Here is a 23,605-nt window from a genome sequence, read left to right as displayed (position 1 = left end):
ATCTGGGCAAGCCTGTTTACCCCTTGGAAAGAAGACATCCTTTTAGTCTCTGAAGACAAAAAATAAAATAAATAAATAAAAGCTGGGAATATACACAATACTCTTGCTGAACCACCCAGGAGCTTGTGAGAACCAGTTGTGAAGTGTATTTAATGTGAGTTAAGTCCACAGACACCAGAGGCAAAGGAAGCCTTTTATGGGTTGTTTGCATAACTCCAAACATGATTTAAAAAAAAAATTCTAGACTATTATATACTGTTGGTGTGTGGGTTTCAGAAGTTGAGAGGATTTATTTTATTATTTTTTGGTGTGTGTGTATGTATGTGTGTATATGTGTGTATATGCATGCATGTATTCTGCTGTGTGTAAGTGCATATGCATGCCATGGAGCCTATGTGGAGGTCAGAGAATAATCTCCTTAAAAAATATTTTTACTTATTTGAGTGCCGGGTGTGGTGGCGCACGCCTTTAATCCCAGCACTCGGGAGGCAGAGGTAGGAGGATCTCCAAGAGTTCGAGGCCACCCTGAGACTACATAGTGAATCCCAGGTCAGCCTGAGCCAGAGTGAGACCCTACCTCGAAAAACCAAAATATATATATATATTTACTTATTTGAGAGGCAGATAGAGATAAAGATAGATGATTGATAGACAGATAGATAGATAGAGAATAGAGAATATGGGCATGCCAGGGCCTTCAGCCACCACAAACGAACTCTAGACACATGCGCCACCTTGTGCATCTTGTTCACATGGGTTCTGGGGAATCGAACATGGGTCCTTTGGCTGTGTAAGCAAGCACTTTAGCCACTAAGCCATCCCTCCAGTCCTAATCTTTTTTTAACTTTTTGTTGTTGCTTTTTCCGAGTCAGCGTCTCACTCTAGTCCAGGCTGACCTGGAACTTACTCTGTAGTCCCAGGCTGACCTCAAATTCACAGTAATCCTCCTACCTCTGCCTTCCAAGTGCTAGGATTAAAGGCATGCACCACCATGCCTAGCATTTTAAGTTTTTTTTTTTTTAATTTATTTATTTGAGAGCGACAGACACAGAGAGAAAGACAGGTAGAGGGAGAGAGAGAGAATGGGCGTGCCAGGGCTTCCAGCCTCTGCAAACGAACTCCAGACGCGTGCGCCCCCTTGTGCATCTGGCTAACGTGGGACCTGGGCAACCGAGCCTCGAACCGGGGTCCTTAGGCTTCACAGGCGAGCACTTAACCGCTAAGCCATCTCTCCAGCCCGCATTTTAAGTTTTTATTGACAACCTCCACCATATAGATAATACACTATGATCATAATTCCCTTCTTTTCTCTTCCCAACCCCCACCTCCCATGAATCACTTGTACTTTCTAACTATTCTCTCTTCTGTTTTGCTGTCATCATTTCCCCCTCCTATCATGCAGGTCTTGTGTAGCAGCATCAGCCACTGCGAGGTCATGAATACCATGGCCACTGTGTCAGAGGACTGTCTCTTGTGTTGGGCCTCTCCATTCACCTTGCTTGAGGTAGGGTCTCTGGTTCACTGCTGCATGCACCAGGCTAGCTGACTTGCAGGTTCTGGGCGATGCTCCTGTCTCTGCCTCTCATCTCATCTTAGGCACAGTAGGACTACAGATGCTTGTGTTACTGCATCTGGCTTTACGTGGGTTCTGAGATCTGAACTCAGATACTCAGGCTTCCACCCCAAACACTGCTAACCACAGAGCCATCCCCTGAGACCCAAGATTTACACTGGCTCATCTTCGGTCTCCCATCTCTTTGCCTCTTTTCATCTCTTTTTCCCTACCATCCTCAATCCTGAGTTGAGAGACTAAAATGACTAAGTAATTAACCATTAGGGTGGCATCGGTAACTGTGGAAAATGAACAAAGACTATCCAAATGAGAATTAACACAGGCAGATTTTTTCCTCAACTTGCAAAGCAACCAGGCTCTACCCCTTGCCTTTGACAGATGGCCAGAGGTAGGCAGGGGACTAGAAAGGCCTAGAAGAAAATGGGAAAGTTTCAGGTATGCCTTGACCGAGGTTGTTGGCGTGGGGAAGGTGGATGAGAGAAGCAGGGCTGGATGTCTATGTGGCTGTTTGGGGAGATCATCTGGCTTCCTCTGAGCCAGCCCTCTAGCACTTCCTGAGAGATTTGGGTTGAGTGCTGCAAAGGGACGGTTTGGCCTCCTACACAGTGGCTTCAGGAGGTCATGGGTCAGAATTCTCTTGTCACACAGGGTGTGGCCATTGTCCTGTATGTATTCATTCTCATATTTCTCCCAGTCCTCTACCAGCAAGGTACTGGGAAGACATGGGGCCCAGTAGAGAACTGGGGCTGATGGATAGACTGACATTGGCGTGAGACAGATTACACAAGTACGGAGAAGTTTCCAGAGGAACTATCTGGGTGCAAATGGAGCCTTGCCCTCCCTCTTCTTGGACAGGACGAGGGTGACGCTGTCTTGGATGCCGTAGAATGAGAAATCCCACAAGTCGTGCAGGACCTGGCCCCGGAACTGTAACTGCTGTTGCTTGCTGTGCAGCCCATGCCTCTCTTCCACCTGCTGCTTCAGGTTTAGGATGAAGTCACTGGGGTGGACGGCATAGGCGTCACTTCCTCCATCTGGATTCTTCACGAAGACCTGGATCTCGGGGGAGATGGTGTCCAACAGGTAGATGTGGGTGTCCGAGAAGATCCCGTAAGAGGCCAGAGAGCACTGGCTGCTGAGAAGCTGCCGCTCAGCTCCGGGCTCCTGGAAGGACAGGCGCTGCAGGCCCCAGAAGGCCCGGCTCCGTTGGATTCTCTGCTTGACCTTCTTTATGGAGTCATAAGGGTTCACCCAGAAGGTCAAGTCGGAGTGACCCCACTGCTCCACCGTCACCTGAATATCTCGGGCTCTCTGCAAGGGGGAGGGAGGAGAGGTTAAGGTGAAGCTCACACTTCTCTGTGGGATGTGCCCAAGTTCTCTTCCCCAACCTCATCTTTGAAAAAAAAAAAAAAAGGATTTCCTCTTCATTATCATTACCACCCTCCACAATTAGAGCAGCAAATGTTTAGCAGAGTCAACCACTTTGCAGGCTCTATGCTGAGCACCCTCTGAACCCTGAATGTATTTTCTTCTCACCACAGGGTGGTTCCCCAGGTCTTCTGTTTTACAGATAAGGTGGTCTGTGACCAAGTGGGGTTAAATATTCTTTGGATGTCATTTACAATGTAAGTAAGAGTAAGGGGCGCAATGGATTTTTCTTCTTTTTTTTTTAATGTGAGAGTGAGAGTAAGAAAGAGAATTGATATGCCAAGGCCTCCAGCCACTGAAATCAAACTTCAGACATGTGCGTCCCCTTGCGTGCATGTGCAGGCTTGTGTGCTTGTGTCACTGGGTGTCTGGCTTATGTGGCTTTTAAAAAAAAAAATTAAAATTTTTTTTTATTTTTAAAAATTTTTTATTTATTTATTTATTTATTTGAGAGCATCAGACACAGAGAGAAAGACAGATAGAGGGAGAGAGAGAGAATGGGCGCGCCAGGGCTTCCAGCCTCTGCAAACGAACTCCAGACGCGTGCGCCCCCTTGTGCATCTGGCTAATGTGGGACCTGGGGAACCGAGCCTCGAACCGGGGTCCTTAGGCTTCACAGGCAAGCACTTAACCGCTAAGCCATCTCTCCAGCCCAAAATTTTTATGTATTTATTAATTTGAGACAGTGAGAGAGGGAAAGAGGCAGAGAAAGAGAGAATGGGTGTGCCAGGGCCTCCAGCCACTACAAATGGACTCCAGACGTATGCACCACCTTCTGCATCTGCCTTATGTGGGTCCTGGGGAATCAAACCGACGTTCTTTGGCTTTGCAGGCAAATGCCTTAACCGCTAAGCCATCTCTCCAGCCTCCTATTGTTAATTTTTAATTTTATTTTGAGGCAAGGACTTACTCTAGGCCAAGATGACCTGGAACTCACTTTGTAGACCAGGTTGGCTTCAAACTCATGGAGGTCCCTTACTTCAGTCTACTGCGTGATGGGATTAAAGGCAGGGTCACAATGCCTGGCCTTTAGTTTGAATTTATGTTTATTTATTTGCATGCACACATGCATTCATACATGTGTTTGGGCTGACCAGAGTCTCTTGCTGCTGCAAACATGGGTGGGTTGAGAAGTGAACCACAGGTCAGCAGGTTTTGCAAGCAAGAGCCTTTAACTGCTAAGCCATCTTCCCAGCCCCTGGGTTTTCCTTCCTTTCCTTTCCTTTTTTTTTTTTTTTTTTTTTTTTTTTGAGAGTGTGTATATAGGTAGGTAATGTGTATGTGAAGGCCTGAGGTCGACCCTGGGTATCATCCTCAGTCACTCTCCACCTTATTGAGACAGGGCCTCTTGCTGAATCCAGAGCTCACTGATTCAGCTAGACTAGCCAGTAAGCTCCGAAATCATCCCATCTCTGTCTCCTCCATGCTGGGATTACAGGCATGTACTGCCATGCTTGGCATTTTACATGGATGTTGGGCATACAAACACATGTCCTCATGTTTACACAGGAAACACTTTACCCGCTGAGTCCCCTTGCCAGCCCTCACCTCTTCTTCTCAGTCCTTTCCCAGCCCTCCCCCTGGATCTGGAGCGTCCTGTGTTCTGAGCATCTACATCCTTCCCTGACCTTTTGGGCTCACCTTAAGCCTGAAGTGCCTGCTGGGAATCTTGCCTGGCAACTCTAGATAACATTTATTCTGTCTTTACTATCCCCTAAAGCCCTGGCTATGAATTCTGGCTTTGTTACCTATTATCAGTGTGACTTTGATTTAATGACTTAACCTCCCTGAACCTCAGTTTCCTCATCTGTAAAATGACAGCAATAGTAGTAATAGTAATAATAATGCAGATAATTACAATGTTCAACCTTCCTCTTTATAGAATTTCCCATGAGGAGCAACTGAAGGGCTGAGGAGATACCTCAGTCAGCAAAGTGCTTGCCTTTCAAGTATGAGGACCCAAATCTAAGCCCCAGAGCCCATGGTAAAAAAAAAAAAAAAGAAGCCGGGCGTGGTGGCGCACGCCTTTAATCCCAGCACTCGGGAGGCAGAGGTAGGAGGATCGCCATGAGTTCAAGGCCACCCTGAGACTACAGAGTTAATTCCAGGTCAGCCTGGACCAGAGTGAGACCCTACCTCAAAAAACCAAAAAAAAAAAAAAAAAAAAAAAAACCCCAAAAAAAAGAAAGAAAAAGAAAAAAAAAAAAAAGCCTGGGCTGGAGAGATGGCTTAGAGGTTAAGGCACTTGCCTCTGAAGCCTAAGAACCCAAGTTTGATTCCCCAGGACCCACGTAAGCCAGATACACAAGGTGACACATGCATCTGGAGTTCGTTAACAGTGGCTACAGGCTGGTGTACCCATTTCTCTCTCTCTCACTTGCTCACTCTCAGATAAATAAGTATATATATTTTTTAAAGCCAGACATAGTGACTCATGCTTAGAATCTCAGTACTGAGGAGGCAGAGACAGGTGGATCCCTGGGGTTTGCTAGCTATCCAGTCTTGCAAAATTAGGTGAGTTCCAGGTCACAGAGATACCCTGTCTTGAAAAGGTGGATGGTACCTGAGGAACAACACCCGATGTTGTTCTGTGGCCTACACACACACACACACACACACACACACACACACACGTACACACAAGATATCTGAGAGTCACTAGACAATTCTTTGCACATCGTCAAGAGCAAAATGAACACATCACATCAGATCATTTCCACTTCTGCCCATGTCATAGGTTTGGTGTCACATGCTCTTTCTTGGGGTTTGTGATGTTCTGAGATCTCATCTTTTCTGGCCACATGTTTATCAGTTTTATGCAGTACTTTTTTCTGATTTATTTATTAATTAGAGACACAGAGAGGGACAGAGAGAGAAAGAGAGAGTGACAATGGGCCCAGGGTCTCTAGGCACTGCAAACGAACTCCAGACGCATGCGCCACCATGTGCGTCTGGCTTATGTGGGACCTAGAGAATCGAACCTGGGTCCTTAGGCTTCAAAGGCAAGTGCCTTAACACTAAGCCATCTCTCCAGCCCTTGTGCAAACTTTTTTTTATGAATTTGTTTCCTAACAGTGTAGAGTGGGTTTCTTGAAAACAGGGGCCAGATCCTATTTCTTTCTTTCAAAAAAAAATGTATTTTTTAAATTTATTTGAGAGGGAGAGAGAGGCAGATAAAGAGAGAAAGAATGGGAGTGGTGAGGTCTCTTGCCACTGCAAACAAGCTCCACACACATGCACCACCTTGGGCATCTGGCTTTACATGGGCACTGGGGAACCAAGCTTGAGCCATCTGGCTTTGCAAGCAAGAGAATCTAACTACTGAGTCATCTCTCCAACTCTCCATGTCTTATTCCTGTACCTTTGTGCTTCCCCCTCCCCTATCAAGCCCAGTACTGGCACCTCATAGCTCACTGAGTTAACTTAGCCGGGCTTTGCTCATGCAAAGAGTGTTCAAGTGAGCTGGGGATGGTGGCGCATGCCTTTAGTCCCAGTACTTGGGTGCCTGAGGTAGGAGGATCACTGTGAGTTCAAGGCCAACCTGAGACTATGTAGTGATTTCCAGGTCAGCCTGGGCTAGAGCAAGACCCTACCTCAAAAAACCAATAAATAAATAAATGAAAAGTTCAGGTTCATAGAACTGAGTTTCCAGTAGGCTATAGGATAAAGGAGAAAACACACAACTCAGAAAACCAAAGAATTGGGCTGGGAAGATGTCTCAGTTGTTAAAGGCACTTGCTTGAAAAACTGACCAGCAGATTTGATTCCCCAGGTACCCACATAAAGCCATATGCATAAAGTGGCACATGGAAATTTGTTCCCATACTGTCTCTTGCAAAGTAAAAAAAAAGAAAAGAAAAGAAAAGCAAGGCTATATCATTTACAGAGCTGGTTGGTGGTGGAGCAGGGCCTCAAACTGCCTGTCTCTAACGTTCTGTTCCCCATTACAGTAGAACCGGAAGAGTCAACACTAGGCATCATACTGTTCTAACAGTCCTGGGAAGAGCCATTACCTTCACAGTCCAGCTGGGGACAGGGGTGTCCCTCTTGTCATAACAACAGTCCTGTTTCAGGCACTGGGTAGCCCTCTGAGCAACTATATCCCATCTGTACCCTTCTGCCACATTGTGGGTGGGGTCTGTCGGGTCCAGGATGATGGGCCTGCAACACAGAGAGACAGGGTGCCCAGGCTCCTTCTGGCTTGTGGGCTGTAATTCAGAAAGGTGCCTCTCAGCCACCATCCATTACAGCCACTGGGCATTTGTATGGCCAGAGTCTGGAGCAGTCAGTGAATGAGAGACCAGGGTCATCAAGGAAGGACAGCCCAGGACCCTCAGTGAAGGAGAGCCCAGGGCCGTGAAGGAGAGCTGGGAAACATCCCTGGAGACCAAGAGCAGTGGCTCGCTGCCTATTTCTCTTTCTCAAATAAATAAATAAGAATTTTTTTTTTTTTAAAAGACAGAGACAGGCAAGGGGAGCTGGTTAGTAAAACTTGATTCAGCCTTCCCTAGGATGGTCAAGGCCAAGGGCATACATGTGAAGCACTGATGGCTTTTGCTACAACCACCAGCATTAACACAGCATCTTCCATACACTAGATGCAGTGAACCCTTGTCATGAATTATCTGTGACCCTCAGGGAAGCCCTGCACTGAAGGTACTACAGTACTTCCTTCCCACCAAGACAAGGCCTTGCTATCTAGTACAGGCTGGCTTACACCCCTTGGCAATCCTCCCGCCTCAACCTCCCAAATGCTGGACTCACAGATCAGTTTACCCTTGCTATAGTTCTCGTCAGTAAGAACATCTCAGAACTAACATTTAAACATAGGTCTCCAATAGTCTTCCCATTCCTTCCCTCTTTGTTTTTTTATTTTCTGATTTATTTATTAGAGACAGAGAGGACAGAGAGAGAGAGAGAGAGAGAGAGAGAGAGAGATAGAGATAAAGTGATAATGAGAATGCCAGGGCCTCTAGCCACTGCAAACGAACTCCAGAGGCATGCACCACCATGTGCATCTGGCTTATGACGGACCTAGAGAATCAAACCTGGGTCCTTAGGCTTCACAGGCAAGTGCCTTAACCACTAAGCCAACTCTCCAGCCCTAGACTCTCACTGTATTTCCCAAGCTGTACAATTTTCCTGCCTCTACTTCCCCAGTACCGGGATTATTGGAGTGCGCCAATATGCCCCCGTGAGAATAAGGACTCTCCCCTGCCCCCACCCTCCACACGTACACCCATGCTGAGGAGTCAAACCCAGGGCCTTGTATACGCTCAGCAAGTCTTTGGCCATCATGTCTTCATGATAGCTCATGCTTGCTCTCAAAAGCATTGATCAAGAAGGGGAGAGATGGCTCTGGGCACAAGAAAAAGCCTCATGTTCCATAAGGCCCCTGGGGAATCTGATAAGCTTTCAACTCAAGACATGTGTCCCCTTGAGACAGCCTTGCCTTCATCCCTTTCTTTCTTCCTTTCTTTCCTCCCTCCCTCTTTCTTTCTTTCTTTTTAAGATATATATATTTATTTATTTGAGTGAGAAAGAGGTAAAGAGAGAGAGATAGAGAGAATGGGTGTGCCAGGGCCTCCAGCCACTGAAAAGGAACCCCAGATGTATGCACCCCCTTGTGCATCTGACTTATGTGGGTCCTGGAGAATCAAACCAGGATCCTTTGGCTTTGCAGGCAAACACCTTAACCAGTAAGCTATCTCTCCATCCTTTCTTTCCTTCCTTCCTTCCTTCTTTCTTTTCTTTCTTTCTTTCTTTCTTTCTTTCTTTCTTTCTTTCTTCTTTCTTTCTTTCTCTTTCTTCCTTTCCCTTCCTATGAGACTTGATAACCCAGTACCTTTCTTTTTTGAGCTGTTTTCTGACAAAGGCCTCAATGACTGGATTCTGTAAGGTGTAGAACGTGGTCCAGTAGATGCAGATGAGTTCATACTCCTGGAGTAATTCCATCACAGTGGTAAGGCCTTCATCCAACCTAAAGTTTGTATCCTCCCAGGTGCCCACTTCCCAGGCATAGATGGTCAATAGCTCAAGGGCATAGAAGGGAGGCAGATTGGCCCTGGGACACTTGGCTTTCACATACTGTTGAAAGAAATGGGAAGAAGCAGAGACCCTGAGATTAGGAGTAAGAATGGCAAAAATGGGCCCAAATCTGGAAAATTCGTATTCTAGTCCTGTTTCTTCTGTGCGTTGGCTGTGTGTTCTTGGCCGAGACCTTTCCCTCTTTGGGCCTTGGTTTCCCCAAGGGATAGTCCAAGGCATTTCAAATCATGTTCAATTCAAACTAAGGGCAATTCCCTTTATTTTCTTAAATGCTAGTGAGATTTTTTTTTAATTTTCCCTTTTGGCTTTTTCTAATTTTTAAATTTATTTTTTATTGACAACTTCCATAATTGTAAACAATATCTCATGGTAATTCCCTCCCTCCCCCTGAAATGCTAACTTCTTTTTTTAAAAATATATTTTATTTGCTTATTTTGAGAGAAAGAGGCAAAAAGAGAGACTGAGAGAGAAACAGAATGGGCACACCAGGGCCTCCAGCCATTGCAAATGAACTCCAGACACATGCGCCCCCTTGTGCATCTGGCTTAGATGGGTCCTGGAGAGTCGAACCAGGATCCTTTGGCTTTGCAGGCAAACTTCTTAACCACTAAGCCATCTCTCCAGCCCAATTTTAACTTCTTAAAACTTAGTTGAGAAGCTGGGCTTGGTGGTGCATGCCTTTAATCCCAGCACTCAGGAGGCAGAGGTAGGTGGATCACTATGAGTTCAAGACTACTCTGAGACTACATAGTGAATTCCAGGTCAGCCTGAGCTAGAGTGAGACCCTACCTTGAAAAATCAAAACAAAACAAAACAAAAAACAACAACAACAAAAATCTTAGATGATACATTAGAAGCAGGAGGCTTGTAATCATTAAGATGTAAGTAAGCTGGGCGTCGCGGCGCACCCCTTTAATCTCAGCACTTGGCAGAGGTAGGAGTTTAAGGCAACCCTGAAACTGCAATAGTAAATTCCAGGACAGCCTGGACTTGAGCGAGACCCTACTTTAAAAAAAAAAAAAAAAAAAAGCCAGGCCAAATGAGCCAATAGGTGCAATAGTGGCTCATCTGTTATGGGGGAAACCAACTGCCCTCTAATGTGACTGGAGGCCTGATTCATGGGAGGGAATACATCCCTGATACTGAAAACCTACAACAGGGGTAGTCATGAGACCTAGGGATGTAACATCTGCTGCTGTCTGGCTAAATGTATATACTATGCTCATCAAACTGCTCAGCAAGCATTTCTTTTAATGTTCATACCCATATATTAATGATACTCTCACTTTTGGTAGAGAAGCTTCTCTTTTCAGATGGCAGTGACCTTGGGATGACTCAGAGGTACCATGGTGCTGAGAAAAAGTGACAGAGGAGTACTCAGCTCTGAAATATCTCTATCACACCTTCCAAAGCTCAGGGCTTATTACAGAAGAAATGGTAGAAAGAATGTAAGAGCCAAAGGAAGGGTAGGACTCCTTACAACATGCTCCTCCAGACACAAAATGGCCTGGATATCCATGACCTCACAGTGCCTGACACTACCTACACAAGACCATCATAAGAGGAGAAAAAGATGATGACATCAAAGTAAAAGAGAGACTCATTGAGAGGGGGAGGGGATATAATGGAGAGTGGAGTTTCAAAGGGGAAAGTGGGGGGGGCATTACCATGGGATATTGTTTACAATCATGGAAATGTTAATAAAAAAATCTTTAAGGAAAAAAAAAGAATATTTGGTCAGATTTTTGTCCTAAGGTTGGAGACTTAAACAAAAATGAGAACTAGCTATCCAGGTGAAGTTGGCATACTGTTCTGTGGGCATCACATGTCACCATGAGGAAGAGAAACAGAATGCACAAGCACATGACAAGGGTTATTTTCTGTGGTGCATGTGTGTAGCTGTGTTGGTATGCATGTGGACGGATGGACACGTGTGCATGTGGAGATCAGAGGTCAATGTGCATGTCTTCCTCTATCCTCCTTTTTTTTTTTTTTTTCCCCTGAGGTAGGATCTCACTCTAGCCCAGGCTGACCTGGAACTCCCTATGTGGTCTCAGGGTGGCCTTGAACTCACAGCGATTCTCCCACCTGTGCCATCCTAGTCCTGGGATTAAGGGCATGCATCAGCACATCAGGCCTCCTAATATTTTTGAGACAAGATCACACAACCTAGAGCTCAATGAGAGGCTACACAAGCTCCAGGCATCTGCCTGTCTCTGTCTTCTCAGTTCTGAAATTACAAACACATGCCACCACCATCCCTGGCATTTACTAGGGGTGTTGTGGACCCGAATTCACATTCTCACTGTGCATAGCAGTTGACCCACTGAGCCAGCCCCATTTTTTTTTCAAGGTAGGCTCTCACTCTAGCTCAGGCTGACCTGGAATTCACTACATAGTTTCAGGGTAGCCTCGAGCTCACAGAGATTCTCCTACCTCTGTCTCCCGAGTGCTGGGATTAAAGGCGTGCGCCACCACGCCTGGCTCCCCATTCTTTTTTTGAAAACATATTTCTATTTATTTATTTGCAAACATAGGCAGGGAAGAGAGGAGAGACAGATAGAGAGACTGGGCACACCAAGCCCTCCAACTCCTGTAAACATACCAGATGCATGAGCCACTTTGTGTAGCTTGGCTTTATGTGTGTAACTGGGGAATCACACTTGGGTTGTTAGGCTTTGCAGACAAATGTCATAACTGTTAAGCCATCTATCCAGTGGACATCCCCCCCCCCCTGCCCACTATTTTTAATTTAAGACAGTCTCGTGTAGTCCAGACTGGCCTTACACTCACTATGTTACTGAAGATTATCTTGAACTCCTGATCTTCTTGTCTCCCACGTTTATGAGGTGCCAGAAATCAAACCCAGGGCTTCTTGCATGCTTGGCAAGCACTTTACCAACTAGATACATCCTCAGTCCCTTGTACTAGCATTGATTCATTTGTGATTTTCTTTTCTTTTTCTTTTTTTTTTTGGTCCAAGGTAGGGTCTCACTCTAGCCCAAGCTGACCTGCAACTCACTTTGTAGTCTCAGGCTCAGGCTGGCCTTGAACTCATAACACGCCCTTCTACCTCTGTCCCCAGAATGATGGGATTAAAGGCATGCACCACCATGCCCGGCTAGCATCTGTGATTATTTTTCTTTTCTTTTTTGGTTTTTCAAGGTAGGGTCTCACTGTAGCCAAGACATTTGTGAATTTTATCTCTTAAATATCTTTTAAAAACTGTTACTCAGTCTCAAATCACCCCCTGCCTCTGTGTGTGTGTTCACATGTGTTTGTGTAGCTCAGGTGGCCTGGAATTCACTATCTGTTCCAGGCTGATCCTCCTGTTATATAGCCTCCCAAATGCTGGGGTTACACGTATGTACCACCCCACGCCCGGCCTTCTCTTTGAACACTTTTATTATTATTGTTTTTATAAGAAAAAACATTTTTTTTGTATGTGTTTATTTCTGATTCTTTCCTTCTTATTCTTAGCTTAGATGTCTCTACTTGGTTCTACACAGATATTAAAGGGCTCTTTCCTCTTGTTAGTATTAATATTTTTAAAATATTTTTTTTAATTTACTAGAGACAGCGAGGAAGAAAGAGAAAGACAGAGAGAGAGAATGGGCACACCAGGGCCTCTAGCCTTGCAAATGGACTCCAGACATATGTGCCACCATGTGCATCTGGCTTACATGGGACCTAGAGAATCAAACCTGGGTCCTTAGGCTTCACAGGCAAGCACCTTAACCACTAAGCCATCTCTCCAGCCCATGTTAGTGTTAGTATTAATATTAAAGGACTCTTTCCTCTTGTTAGTATTGAACTTGCTGGGATTCCTGTCTAGCGCACACAATGAACCTGACATGAGCCAAAGGAGACAGTAAGTGCAACATTACAAACATTTGATTATCAAAATACTCTACAGCACCTGTTTTGATTTTTTTTTTTTTTTTTTTTTTTTTTGGTCTTTGTCTTTTTAAGGTAGGGTCTCGCTCTAGCCCAGGCTGACCTGAAATTCACTGTGTAGTCTCAGGCTGGCCTTGAACTCACACCTCTGCCTCCTGAGTGCTGGGATTAAAGGTGTGCCCCACCATGCTTGGCCATTATCTGGTTTTTCTCTTTCCTGTTTCTCTGTTTGGTCTCCTCCCCCATCTTCTTCATTAAATGCTCCACTTGGTGGCTTAAATGGGTGGCATTCTTTCCCCCTTTCTCCTGTTCCCATGTCCTCTTGGTTCAGTTGCCCTGGATTGATATCTGTCTCTGCCTTTCCTCTTCAGCCTCCTCTGTCTTCTTCCTGGCAGCGGGCCCCTTACCTGTTGGTACCAATGCTTGACCAACCGCAAGAAACTCTTCAGCTTAGTTGGTCGGTGTCTCACGAAGTTTCTCCGCAGCTCTCCAAAGGATGGAGAAAAATGGCCAGGGTAGCCGTTGGCTTTGATCAGATTTACATAGACCTCAGGGAGTGACTGAGGGTTGGGAACTGAAGGTCCTGGATAGGAAGTGAAAACAGAGATGGAGGACTTAGGAACCCTCATAGAGGGTTGAGACCTCAAGGCTGTGATTGTCCGTATGTGAGATTCTTAGGCTGGAGGGCCAGCATGGAGCTCTCCATGCCTCAGGCCCTCTTTGGATGTCCTCAATACTAAATTTCTTTTCTTTTTTTTTTTTTTTAATTATTTATCAGCCAGGCATGGTGGCACATGCCTTTAATCCCAGCACTTGGGAGGCAGAAGTAGGAGGATGGCTGTGAGTTCGAGGCTATCCTAAGAATACAGAGTGAATTCCAGGTCAGCCTGGGCTAGAGTGAGAGCCTACCTTGAAAAACCAACAAAACAAACAAATATATATATATTTTTCTTTTTTTTTGAGGGAGAGCGAAAGAAGGAAGAGAGAGAGAAAGAGAGAGATGGGGAAAGAGAAGGGGCACGCCAGGGCTTTCAGCCACTGCAAACAAACTCCAGACAAATGCATTACCTTGTGCATCTATTTCACGTGGGTCCTGGGGAGTTCAACCTGAGTCCTTTGGCTTTGCAGGCAAGCACCTTAAACGCTAAGCCATCTCTCCAGCCCTCCTAGATTTTCTTTTTCTTTTTTCTTTTTCATTTTTCGAGGTAGAGTCTCAATCTGGTCCAGGCTGACCTGGAACTCACTATGTAGTCTCAGGGAGGCCTCGAGCTCACGGTGATCCCTCCTACCTCTGCCTCCCAAGTGCTGGGATTAAAGGCATGTGCCACCATGCCTGGCATTTTCTTAATGTCTGTTTGTGAGATCTTTCTGGATGACTCATGGGAATGGGTCAGTATTCATAGAAGAGAAGCAGTTTCACGACATGTATACTTTTCTTTCCTGCCAAGACCAGGTCTCATCTCTCATATGTTCTCCATGGAGCAATGCCACCAAGCCACTACAATTGGTAGGTGGCACAGGATATAAAATATGTTTAGGTTTTTTGCTCAGGCTGACCTAGAATTCACTACGTAGTCTCAGGGTGGCCTCGAACTCATAGTGATCCTCCTACCTCTGCCTACCAAGGGCTGGGATTAAAGGTGTGCACCACCACGCCCAGTTTTTAAGTTTTTTTATTTTTAATATTTTTTATTTATTTGAGGGGGAGAGGCAGAGAGAAAAAGAGAGGGAGAGAGATATATAGAGAGAAAGAATATACTAGGGCCTCCTGCTCCGGCAAAGGAACTCCAGATGCATGCACCACCTTGTGTATCTGGCCTCACTTGGGCTCTGGGGAATAGAATCCAGGCAGTCAGGCTCTCAAGCAAGCACCCTCAACCACTGAGCCACCTCTCCAGCCCAAGAAACTCCTTTTTAGAAAACCTGCGTCACTGGCCTTGTTAGATGAAGTTAATGTCAAACACTTAGGATTCTCCACAGTAAGTGTCAAAGAGCTGCAGTGTCAAGGACTTAATGTTCTATGAGGCAGCCCTGGGCTAATGGCTGAGGGGAAGCTGGATAGGCACTTGTGTAATGAGATAATAAGGAACCCACTCTGTGTTATTAATTAGTTATGAGGGGCATGAAACCAGTTTCTCACAGACAACTTGCTCAGTAGTGCCATATATATATATATATACATATATATATTTCATTCCTTTTCCGCTTAATTTTCTGTTTTCCCTCCCAGGGTCAAATCATCTCCCTGTTACACTTTTTGTCCCCACATTCTTGTCACAGGGCTGCTTCTGGGGACAAGCCACATGAAGACATAGTGAGTGCCGCCTTGTCAGAAGCCCTCACACTTTCTATTCTCACACTTTCTCCTTGTTGAGCCTGGGATTTTACAGACTATCCCTCCTACAGAAAGTCCCTTGCTGACCATTCATCCTGTGGTTACTCAGGGCAGCCCATTCTTTCTCTCTGAGCACTGACCACCGTTTGTCATCTGTTTCTCTGGGTGCTCCTTTGAGAAGTTTCTGTTTCCTGACCAGGTGGTTGGGGCCAGTCTGGGCTCCTCACGCAGCTCAATCCCAACATAGGAGGTGGGTAGGGCGGCTGAAGGCCGGGGTCTGCACTTGTCCTCCAGGGAAGAAGCGTCTCCTGGGGGAGGGCAGGTGCGACTTCAGGCTTCTTGTTCCCCTTACCCAGGGCTTGATAGGCAGGCACGACGGTGACTTGCATGGGCTCCCCGGTGTCCCTGGTGTGGATGGTGAAGACGAGAGCACCGGGGACTCCTTGAGTCATTCTCAGGTCCCTGAGCCCGAGGGCCAGCAGGTCCTGGCTGTAGCACACCTTTCTCCACATCAGGCTCAGAGCAGCGTGGTGGTACTTGGCCTCTTCCTGAAAGCTGTGGAAACAGCTCAGGAACACCACCAGCTCCAGGTCCGCAGTACTCCTGAGCACTGTGCCATTCCCAAAGGAGCCCACCTGCAGAAGGCAGAGACCCGTCAGCCCGAGGACCTCTGCTGTGTGCCAGGCAACCTTGGGGTTCCTGTGCAAAAGACCCCATTCATGCCTACTGCCCCCGAAGGATGGTGGGAAATGCTGGTATCCCACTTCATGGGTGGGGAGATAGAGGTTTAATGGATGAATTGTAATCCAGTGAACTCAGGTCTCTCTCTCTCTCCTAACTAGGATCTCCCTATGTAACTCAGAGCTGGCCTAGAACTTGCTGTGTAGCTCACACTGGCCTTAACTCAGATCCTCCTGCCCCACCCTCCTGAGGCGTGGGATTATAGACACGTCCTGACACACCCCTTCCTGTGCTCAGCTACCCCACTGCATGTCTCCTGAGACTCAGTCTTGTACAACCCTGAGGAGTGCCCACTCCAAAGGAATACAAGTGAACATCCTTACTCTGAAAATCCCAGATCTCAAACGCTCCAGAATCCAAGACTTTGTGACTGCTGACCTGATGCCATAAGAGGAAAAGTTCACACCTGACCTTACCTGACAGGTTACAGTCAAAACACAGGCACACTAAAAATATTGTGTAAAGTTACCCTCAGGCTGTGTTGAAACATAAATGAATTTCATGAGTAGATTTGGGTTCCATCCCAAAGGAGTACATGTAAGCATATGTAAATATATGCATAAGTAAGAATATGCATATGTAAGAATATATACATGTAAGTATATGCATATGTAAGAATATGTGCATGTCAGTATATACATAAGTAAGAATATGCATATGTTAAGTACGAAAGTATATGCATATGTAAGTATGTAAGTATATGCATATGTAAGTATGTTAGTATATGCATGTGTTAAGTATGTAAGTCTATGCATGTGTTAAGTATGTAAGCCTATGCATGTGTTAAGTTTGTAAGTATGTGCATATGTAAGTATGGAAGTATATGCATGTGTTAAGTAGGTAAGTATATGCATATGTAAATATGTAAATATATGCATCTGTAAGTATGTAAATATGTAAGAATATGCATATGTAAGTATGTAAGTATATGCATATGTAAGTAGTCCAGAGTCTGCAAACAAAAGTTCCAAGCATGAAACTCCTGTGGACCTGAACATTTCTAATAAGGGACACTCAACACATACTAGTGTTTACTGTGCAGTGTTTGAAGACACTGGAAGGTGTGAACAATGTCACTGAACTAAGATCAGGGAATAGGTTTGCCTGGTGGGGCTCTGGGATGGACTGTCTGACTCTGACCTTGACATTTAATATTTAATTAATTAATTTATTTGTTTATTTTGAGGCAGGGTTTCGCTCTAGCCCAGACTGACCTGGAATTCACTATGAAGTCTCAGGGTGGCCTTGAACTCATGGTGATCCTCCTACCTCTCTCTCCTGAGTGCTGGGATTAAAGGCGTGCACCACCATGCCCAGCTATTTGATGTTTAATTTTTTTGCAGTGTCATTGATCAACCCCAGTGTCTTAAACATGTTAGGCAAGGACTTAGCCCATTAGCCCTTAAGTTATATGTCCAGCCTTGATATTGACTCTATTTTGGTAAGTTTTATTTTATTTATATTTATTTACTTATTTGAGAGAGGGAGGCGAGAGAAAAAGGCAAATGGAAAGAGGAAGAACGGGTGCACCAGGGCCTGTAGTCACTGCAAACAAACTCCAGACACATGTGCCACCTTGTGCATCTGGTTTACATAGGTGCTGAGGAACTGAACCTGGGTCCTTAGGCTTTGCAGGCAAGCACCTGGACTGCTAAGCCATCTCTCCAGCCCTGATCTTTTTTTTTTTTTAACCACAGAAAACACATGCCATTTATTATTACATGGACTTAAAAATCAACTCAAATCAATTTCAGGCACTTCTTGAATACACACTATGAGAAATTTCTACCAAAGATCAGCATATCTAGCGGGCAATACCATAAGGACTTACACTGAAAAGAAACATTGCATAATTGACCCAACCGTACCCTTTCATATTTCTTTACAATTTCAAACCATTCTAGAGTTGAGCATAAGGACTCACTTTTTAAGGACCCAAAGTCCTAAATCCTTTTCCTTACTCCATTAGCATGGTCTTCATTCGTCATACCGGCTCTGAGGGAGCATGTCCTAGTTTTAATAAGTGGAGCTCTGGAGACTGATTTTCCACATTACCACTGATTCTACTCTGTAAGCCAAAATGCTGATGTCTCCCCTACCCCAAAAGTCTGTGTTCCTAGGTAGCTCCAGTTGATCTAATACTATTTAGGCCCAGATCTGCCTTGAGCAATCCTACCTCAGCCTCTTTTGTGCTGGAATTACAGACATGGGCCACCATTCCTGGCTTATTCTGATGTCTTTTTTGTTTTTGTTTTTCTTGAGATAGGGTCTCACTCTAGCTCAGGCTGACCTGGAATTCACTATGCAGTCTCAGGGTGGCCTTGAACTCATGGCAATTGTCTTACCTCTGCCTCCCGAGTGCTGCAACCCCATAACTTGACTCTTGCCTTTGATTTATTAGCTGTGTGATCCTTTGGAGCATGTGTAAAATAAGCATAACAATGGAGTGTGAGTTATTGGATTATTGGGAGAATTAGATAGAACACTGCATGCCAAGGGCTTGGTGTGGTGCCTGGAGTTCCAGAAGTCAGCAATGTATTTCTCTTCTTCCTGTTCATCTAGTTGACTCAGGCAATCCCTACAGCTGCCTGGACATCAGTTTCCCCATCTACAATGGTAGGAGACTGAGCCAGATGGTTCTGAAGGGGCTTTTTAGATAGTCTGTGGCTCTACACGTGCTCTCCAGGCCCTGGCACATCCGGTAGACAAAACCCCCCACCTTTTTGGTTTCTGTCACCCTCACTGCATACCAGGTAGAGGGAAGGATCAGACTCCAGATGAATACTTTTCCTGGTAAGTGGAGTCACTGTGTAGGAATTATAATCCTGCTGTCACAGGTGACTCCTGGTGACTATCACCATGGAAAGCCCCTTATGCAGTGCTCTCTCTCTCTCTCTCTCTCTCTCTCTAAGGTAGGGTCTTGCTCTAGCCCAGGCTGACCTGGAATTCACTATGCAGTCTCAGGGTGGCCTCAAACTCACAACGATCCTCCTACCACTGCCTCCCAAGTGTTGGGATTAAAGGCATGCACCACCACACCTGTGCAGCTCTCTTTTCTAATCGCTATCATGGTGGGGTTTCTGATGCCTCCCCCCCACACCCAGTGTACACAGGAGAATCCTGAGGCAGTGGGGGCTTCACCAGCTTGCATGTTCTCCCAGCCAGCCAGGAAGTTAGACTGAGTCAGAACACCCAGAGCCGGTGGTTTCTCCTCTCTCCTCCTGTGACCCAGGTCTGGAAGCTATGCTCTGCTCCTGAGTGGGTGGAGGTGACCACCACCTTTACTCTGCCTTTCAACTCTCTTTCCACTGACATTCAGACTCAGCATTTCTACCTCCTGTGAGACGCCTGGAGATGGCTCCTGGGTGGGGGCAAAAGGCAGTCCCTCTGGAGCCCACGTCCACATTACTCTTTCTTCCTTCCTCACTGAAGAAAGAATAATCCAGAACAGACTTCATGACTTGTTTTAGTTTGAACCTATTTAAACTCAGTTCATTAGAAGGCAAGCATTCACTCAAGTTGATGGCTCAGCATATGAGGTTTTCCAGGAATGGGAAGCAAGGAGGGCAAATATCCTAAATAAAATATATTCTTTCTTAATTGTGTTGCTCTTTGGTTCATTATTATTATTTATTTGAGAGAGAGAGAGAATATGGGAGCACCAGGGCCTCTAGTCACTGCAAATGAACTCCAGATGCATGTGCCACAATGTGCATCTGGTTTGCATGGGTCCTGGGAATGGAACCTGGGTTCTTAGGCTTCATAAGCAAGTGCCTTAACCACTGAACTATCTCTCCAGCCCCAGTGTTGCTCTTTGGGTATGACTATCATTTAGTGGTTCCAAGAAGGGGACAATTGGAGGTTTGGTAGTTCCCATTTCTTACTATCAAAACTTAGTCTCTGGCTGGAGAGAAGGTTCAGTGGTTAAAGGCATTTGCTTGCAAAACCTGTCAGCCAAGTTTCAATTCCCCAATACCCATGTAAAGCCAGATGCACAAAGTGGCACGTATGTCTGAAGTTTGTTTGCCACAGCAGGAGGCTCTGGTGCATCCATCCTAATTCTGTTAAGAAATTAAATGACTAAATAAAATATTTTTAAAAAAACTTCTTCTGGGGCTAGAAAGATGGGTCAGCAGGTAAAGTGCTTGCCTTCAGAGCCTAAGAATACAGGTTTGATTTTCCAGTACCTACATAAGCCAGATGCACAAGGTAGCGCATGTTTCTGGAATTTGTTTGCAGAGGCTCTGGTGCACCCATATTCATTCTCTCTCTCTCTCATAAATAAAATGCATAATAAAAAATACTTATTCTGTTCTTAGCATCCTCCTCTCTCCAGAGTTTCCTATTCTATCCTCTTTCTCTCTTTCTTCCTTTCTTCCTTTCTTTCTTCCTTCCTTCCTTCCTTTCCTTCCTTCCTTCCTTCCTTCCTTCCTTCCTTCCTTCCTTCCTTCCTTCCTTCCTTCCTTTCTTTCTTTCTTTCTTTCTTTTTGTTTGTTTGTTTTTTTTTGAGGTAGGGTCTCACTCTTGCCCAGGCTGACCTGGAATTCACTATATAGTCTCAGGGTGGCCTGGAACTCACAGTGATCCTCCTACCTCTGCCTCCCAAGTGCTGGGTTTAAAGGCGTGCGCCACCATGCCCGGCTTTTATCCAGTCTTTCTTAAGATTTTCAGGGATGAAAGTGTGGTGAGTGGTCTTGCCCAAGTGAGAGGTTCCTCAGGTTGGGAAGAAACAATTAAAATAGTACCTCTGTTTTCTGAGAAGTTACCCTGCACTGATCATTTAGCCACATTGCCTCATTGCTTGGTGAACTGAAGATGATGATGGCGGTGCCCTAATTACAGATGAGAAGATTAAGGGTTTCAGAGATAAGGTGGTGCCGTCAAGGTCACTTAGCTGACAAGAGTGAAAGCCCAGAGTCAGCTGGGTGTGGTGGCTTGTGCCCTTAACCCCAGCACTGGGGAGGCAGAGGTCGGAGGATCACTGTGAGTTCGAGGCCAACCTGAGACTACATAGTGAATTCCAGGTCAGGCTGGGCTAGAGGTAGACCCTACCTCGAAAACTCAAATGAGAAACAAAACAAAAAAAGCCCAGGGTCTAACCTATGTCTGCCTGATATAAAAACTTATGGTTTGGGGGCTGGAGAGATGGCTCAGAGGTTAAGGGACTTGCCTGCAATGCCTAGAGACCTGAGTTCAATTCCCCAGTACCCAGGTAGAGCCAGATGCATAAAGTAGTGCATGCACTTGGAGTTTGTTAGCAGTTGTTATCTCTGGACCCTGGCACACTCATTCTGTCTCTCTTTATCTCTCTCTGCTTGCAAATAAACATAATATTTTTAAATATTTATTTTTTTTCATTTTTATTTATTTATTTGAGAACGACAGACAGACAAAGAGAGAAAGAGGAAGATAGATAGAGAATGGGTGCGCCAGGGCCTCCAGCCATTGCAAACGAACTCCAGATGCGTGCGTCCCCTTGTGCATCCAGCTAACATGAGTCGTGGGGAATCGAGCCTTGAACTGGGGTCCTTAGGCTTCACAGGCAAGCACTTAACTGCTAAGCCATTTCTCCAGCCCTAAACATAATATTTTTAAAAAAAGGAAAAAAAAACTTATGGTTTTCCACTTCTGAACCATATGGCCTATGGCTCTGGGTGCTGGGAACAATTGCAAAAAATAAATAGAGGTTTGATATTGCTAAATTTCTCCTTAGAGAGCTAAAGCCCTGGGCTGGGGGCAGAGAGTCCTAATTCTCATCTGGATTTTGTCACCAACTTTCTTTGTGACCTTAGCTATGTGTTTCAGTTTCTTTAATGTTTAAATTAATTCGCTGGGGCTGTCTTATTCCAGGGTCTTTTGAGCTCTGACTCTGTTTACTTGTGATCTTAGCCAACCCTGGCGGGGGTGGTGGGGTGGGGGGATCATGAGGCAACTGGAGGGAGGGATCACAGGCTACAGAGTTCAAACCCCAGCTACCGCACCTCTTTGAGCCCCCACCATAAAATCATTCTGTTGACAAAAAAAAAAAACATAATGAAAAATAATACGATGAATTCTCACATGCTCAGCACACTTGTCACATTTGCTTCATCTCAACTATTTTATATTAAATTGCACACAGCAAGGAACTTGGGGCCTAAATCCTTTGGCTTTTTGTCTCCTTCAGAAGAGAATATTTTCCCCTGACCACAAACAACTACTATATTTAACAAAATGAGCAGCAATTTCTTTACCCAAAACTTACTGCAAATTAAAATTTGCCCACTCAGTCCCAAACTGTAAACATATGTCTTTTTTTTTTTTTTTTTTTTTTTTTTTGAGACAAGGTCTCATTCCTCAGTCCAGGATGGCTTTGAACTCCTAATCCTCTTGCCCTCACCTCTCAAGTTATGGAGTTGGAGGAGTGGGTCACTATGTCAGCTCTTCGAGCTGTATTTTACAGATCAGACATCAGGATCCAGTGAAAGGCCTTGCATTACATTTGGTGGCTTTAAATTGGTGATTATAAATCCTAAGCTTATGGATCCCTTTCGGCCCACCTGTAAAGTGGGGAAAGCGTCACGCCTATCTCATAAAGCACAAGAACTAGAGATGATATAATGTGAAGGAGTTGCTATTGTACCCCCAAAATGCCGTGTGTTATAAGCTTCCTTACTGGATCAAGGCAGCTGCACAGCGGGGTGCAGCCAGCTAAGGCGTGTTGAGAGAGCAGGAGTGTGGGCCAGGCAAGGAGTCGCAGAGACTGGACATCTCCACCTGGCTGTTGGCCTTCCCTGGCAGCACGGGCGGGCTCAGCCTTACCTTGACCGTCTTCTGCACCCGCACCTCCTGGTCGAGGCCACGTTCTCCCTGGAAGTTCTCCTGCCTCAGGAATTGCTCCACGGTCCGCACCACCTCCAACACCTCTTCTTTCCATTCCCAGGTGGGCTGTAACCACTGAGCCACAAAGGAGTCCAGCTTGGCAGCTGGAATGGCATAGAGCTCCTGAGCCAGTGCCATCCTGTCCGAGCTTTCAGCGGGAGGGCTGGGCTGGCCCTGGGATATATAGTCACACACCCACCCAGCTCCAGGCACACAGTCCCCCTTTTTAAGGGGGCTCCTCTTCAGCTGACTTCCAGCACCCTGTGGCGTAAAGAATCAGAAGAGAAAAAACAAACAGGATTCATGGACTCACTGGCGCTTTCCTTCTTAGAGACCCCTTGCTGTGGCAGGTGTGACTATGCACCAGGGGCTCAAGCTGCGGGTCTGGGGCCACCTTAACAGGGCTGGCATCTGGCCAACCTTTGGGCAGTAGGTTTCGATTCTGAATTTTTAGTTTCCATTTCATGACGTTTGGAAACTGAAATTGCCTGGAGTTTAACTTTCTTGGAGACACCTTGATAATATCATTCAGTCCAACTTCCACCATGCATCATAGGGAAACTGAGACTTGGAAAGTGAAAGGGCTTACTCACTGCGAGGGCAAGTGATGAGATCCCTGGAGTGGACAGACAAGATTTAAGATTCCACTGTGGCTGTTCACAGATGCTTTAACCTCTCAGACACTCACACTCTTCATGCATAAGGTAGGTTCAGTTATAGTA

General features: G+C 45.5%; 1 protein-coding gene across 2 annotated transcripts; it reads right to left on the bottom strand.

The window, feature by feature from the left end:
- Positions 1-1,371: 1,371 nt before the first annotated feature.
- Positions 1,372-23,021, bottom strand: Oasl (2'-5'-oligoadenylate synthetase like). Of its 2 annotated transcripts, XM_045132634.1 has the most exons (6): positions 22,824-23,021; positions 15,634-15,916; positions 13,354-13,529; positions 8,847-9,088; positions 7,015-7,162; positions 1,372-2,884 (listed from the first exon to the last, which is right to left on the bottom strand). In XM_045132634.1, exons 1-6 carry the CDS (start codon positions 23,019-23,021, stop codon positions 2,384-2,386), a joined length of 1,548 nt encoding a protein of 515 aa, XP_044988569.1. In that variant the 3' UTR covers positions 1,372-2,383. The 2 variants fall into 2 exon arrangements, with proteins under 2 accessions (XP_044988569.1, XP_004664178.2); XM_004664121.2 differs by lacking the exons at positions 1,372-2,884; positions 8,847-9,088 and having other exon boundaries at positions 7,052-7,162.
- Between the last annotated feature and the right edge of the window lie 584 nt (positions 23,022-23,605).

The sequence above is a fragment of the Jaculus jaculus genome, chromosome 13 (genome assembly GCF_020740685.1).
Source record: "Jaculus jaculus isolate mJacJac1 chromosome 13, mJacJac1.mat.Y.cur, whole genome shotgun sequence".
Taxonomy (NCBI): Eukaryota; Metazoa; Chordata; class Mammalia; order Rodentia; family Dipodidae; genus Jaculus; species Jaculus jaculus.
The sequence above is the reverse complement of the archived record's forward strand: the minus strand, read 5'-3'. Positions and strand labels throughout refer to the sequence as shown.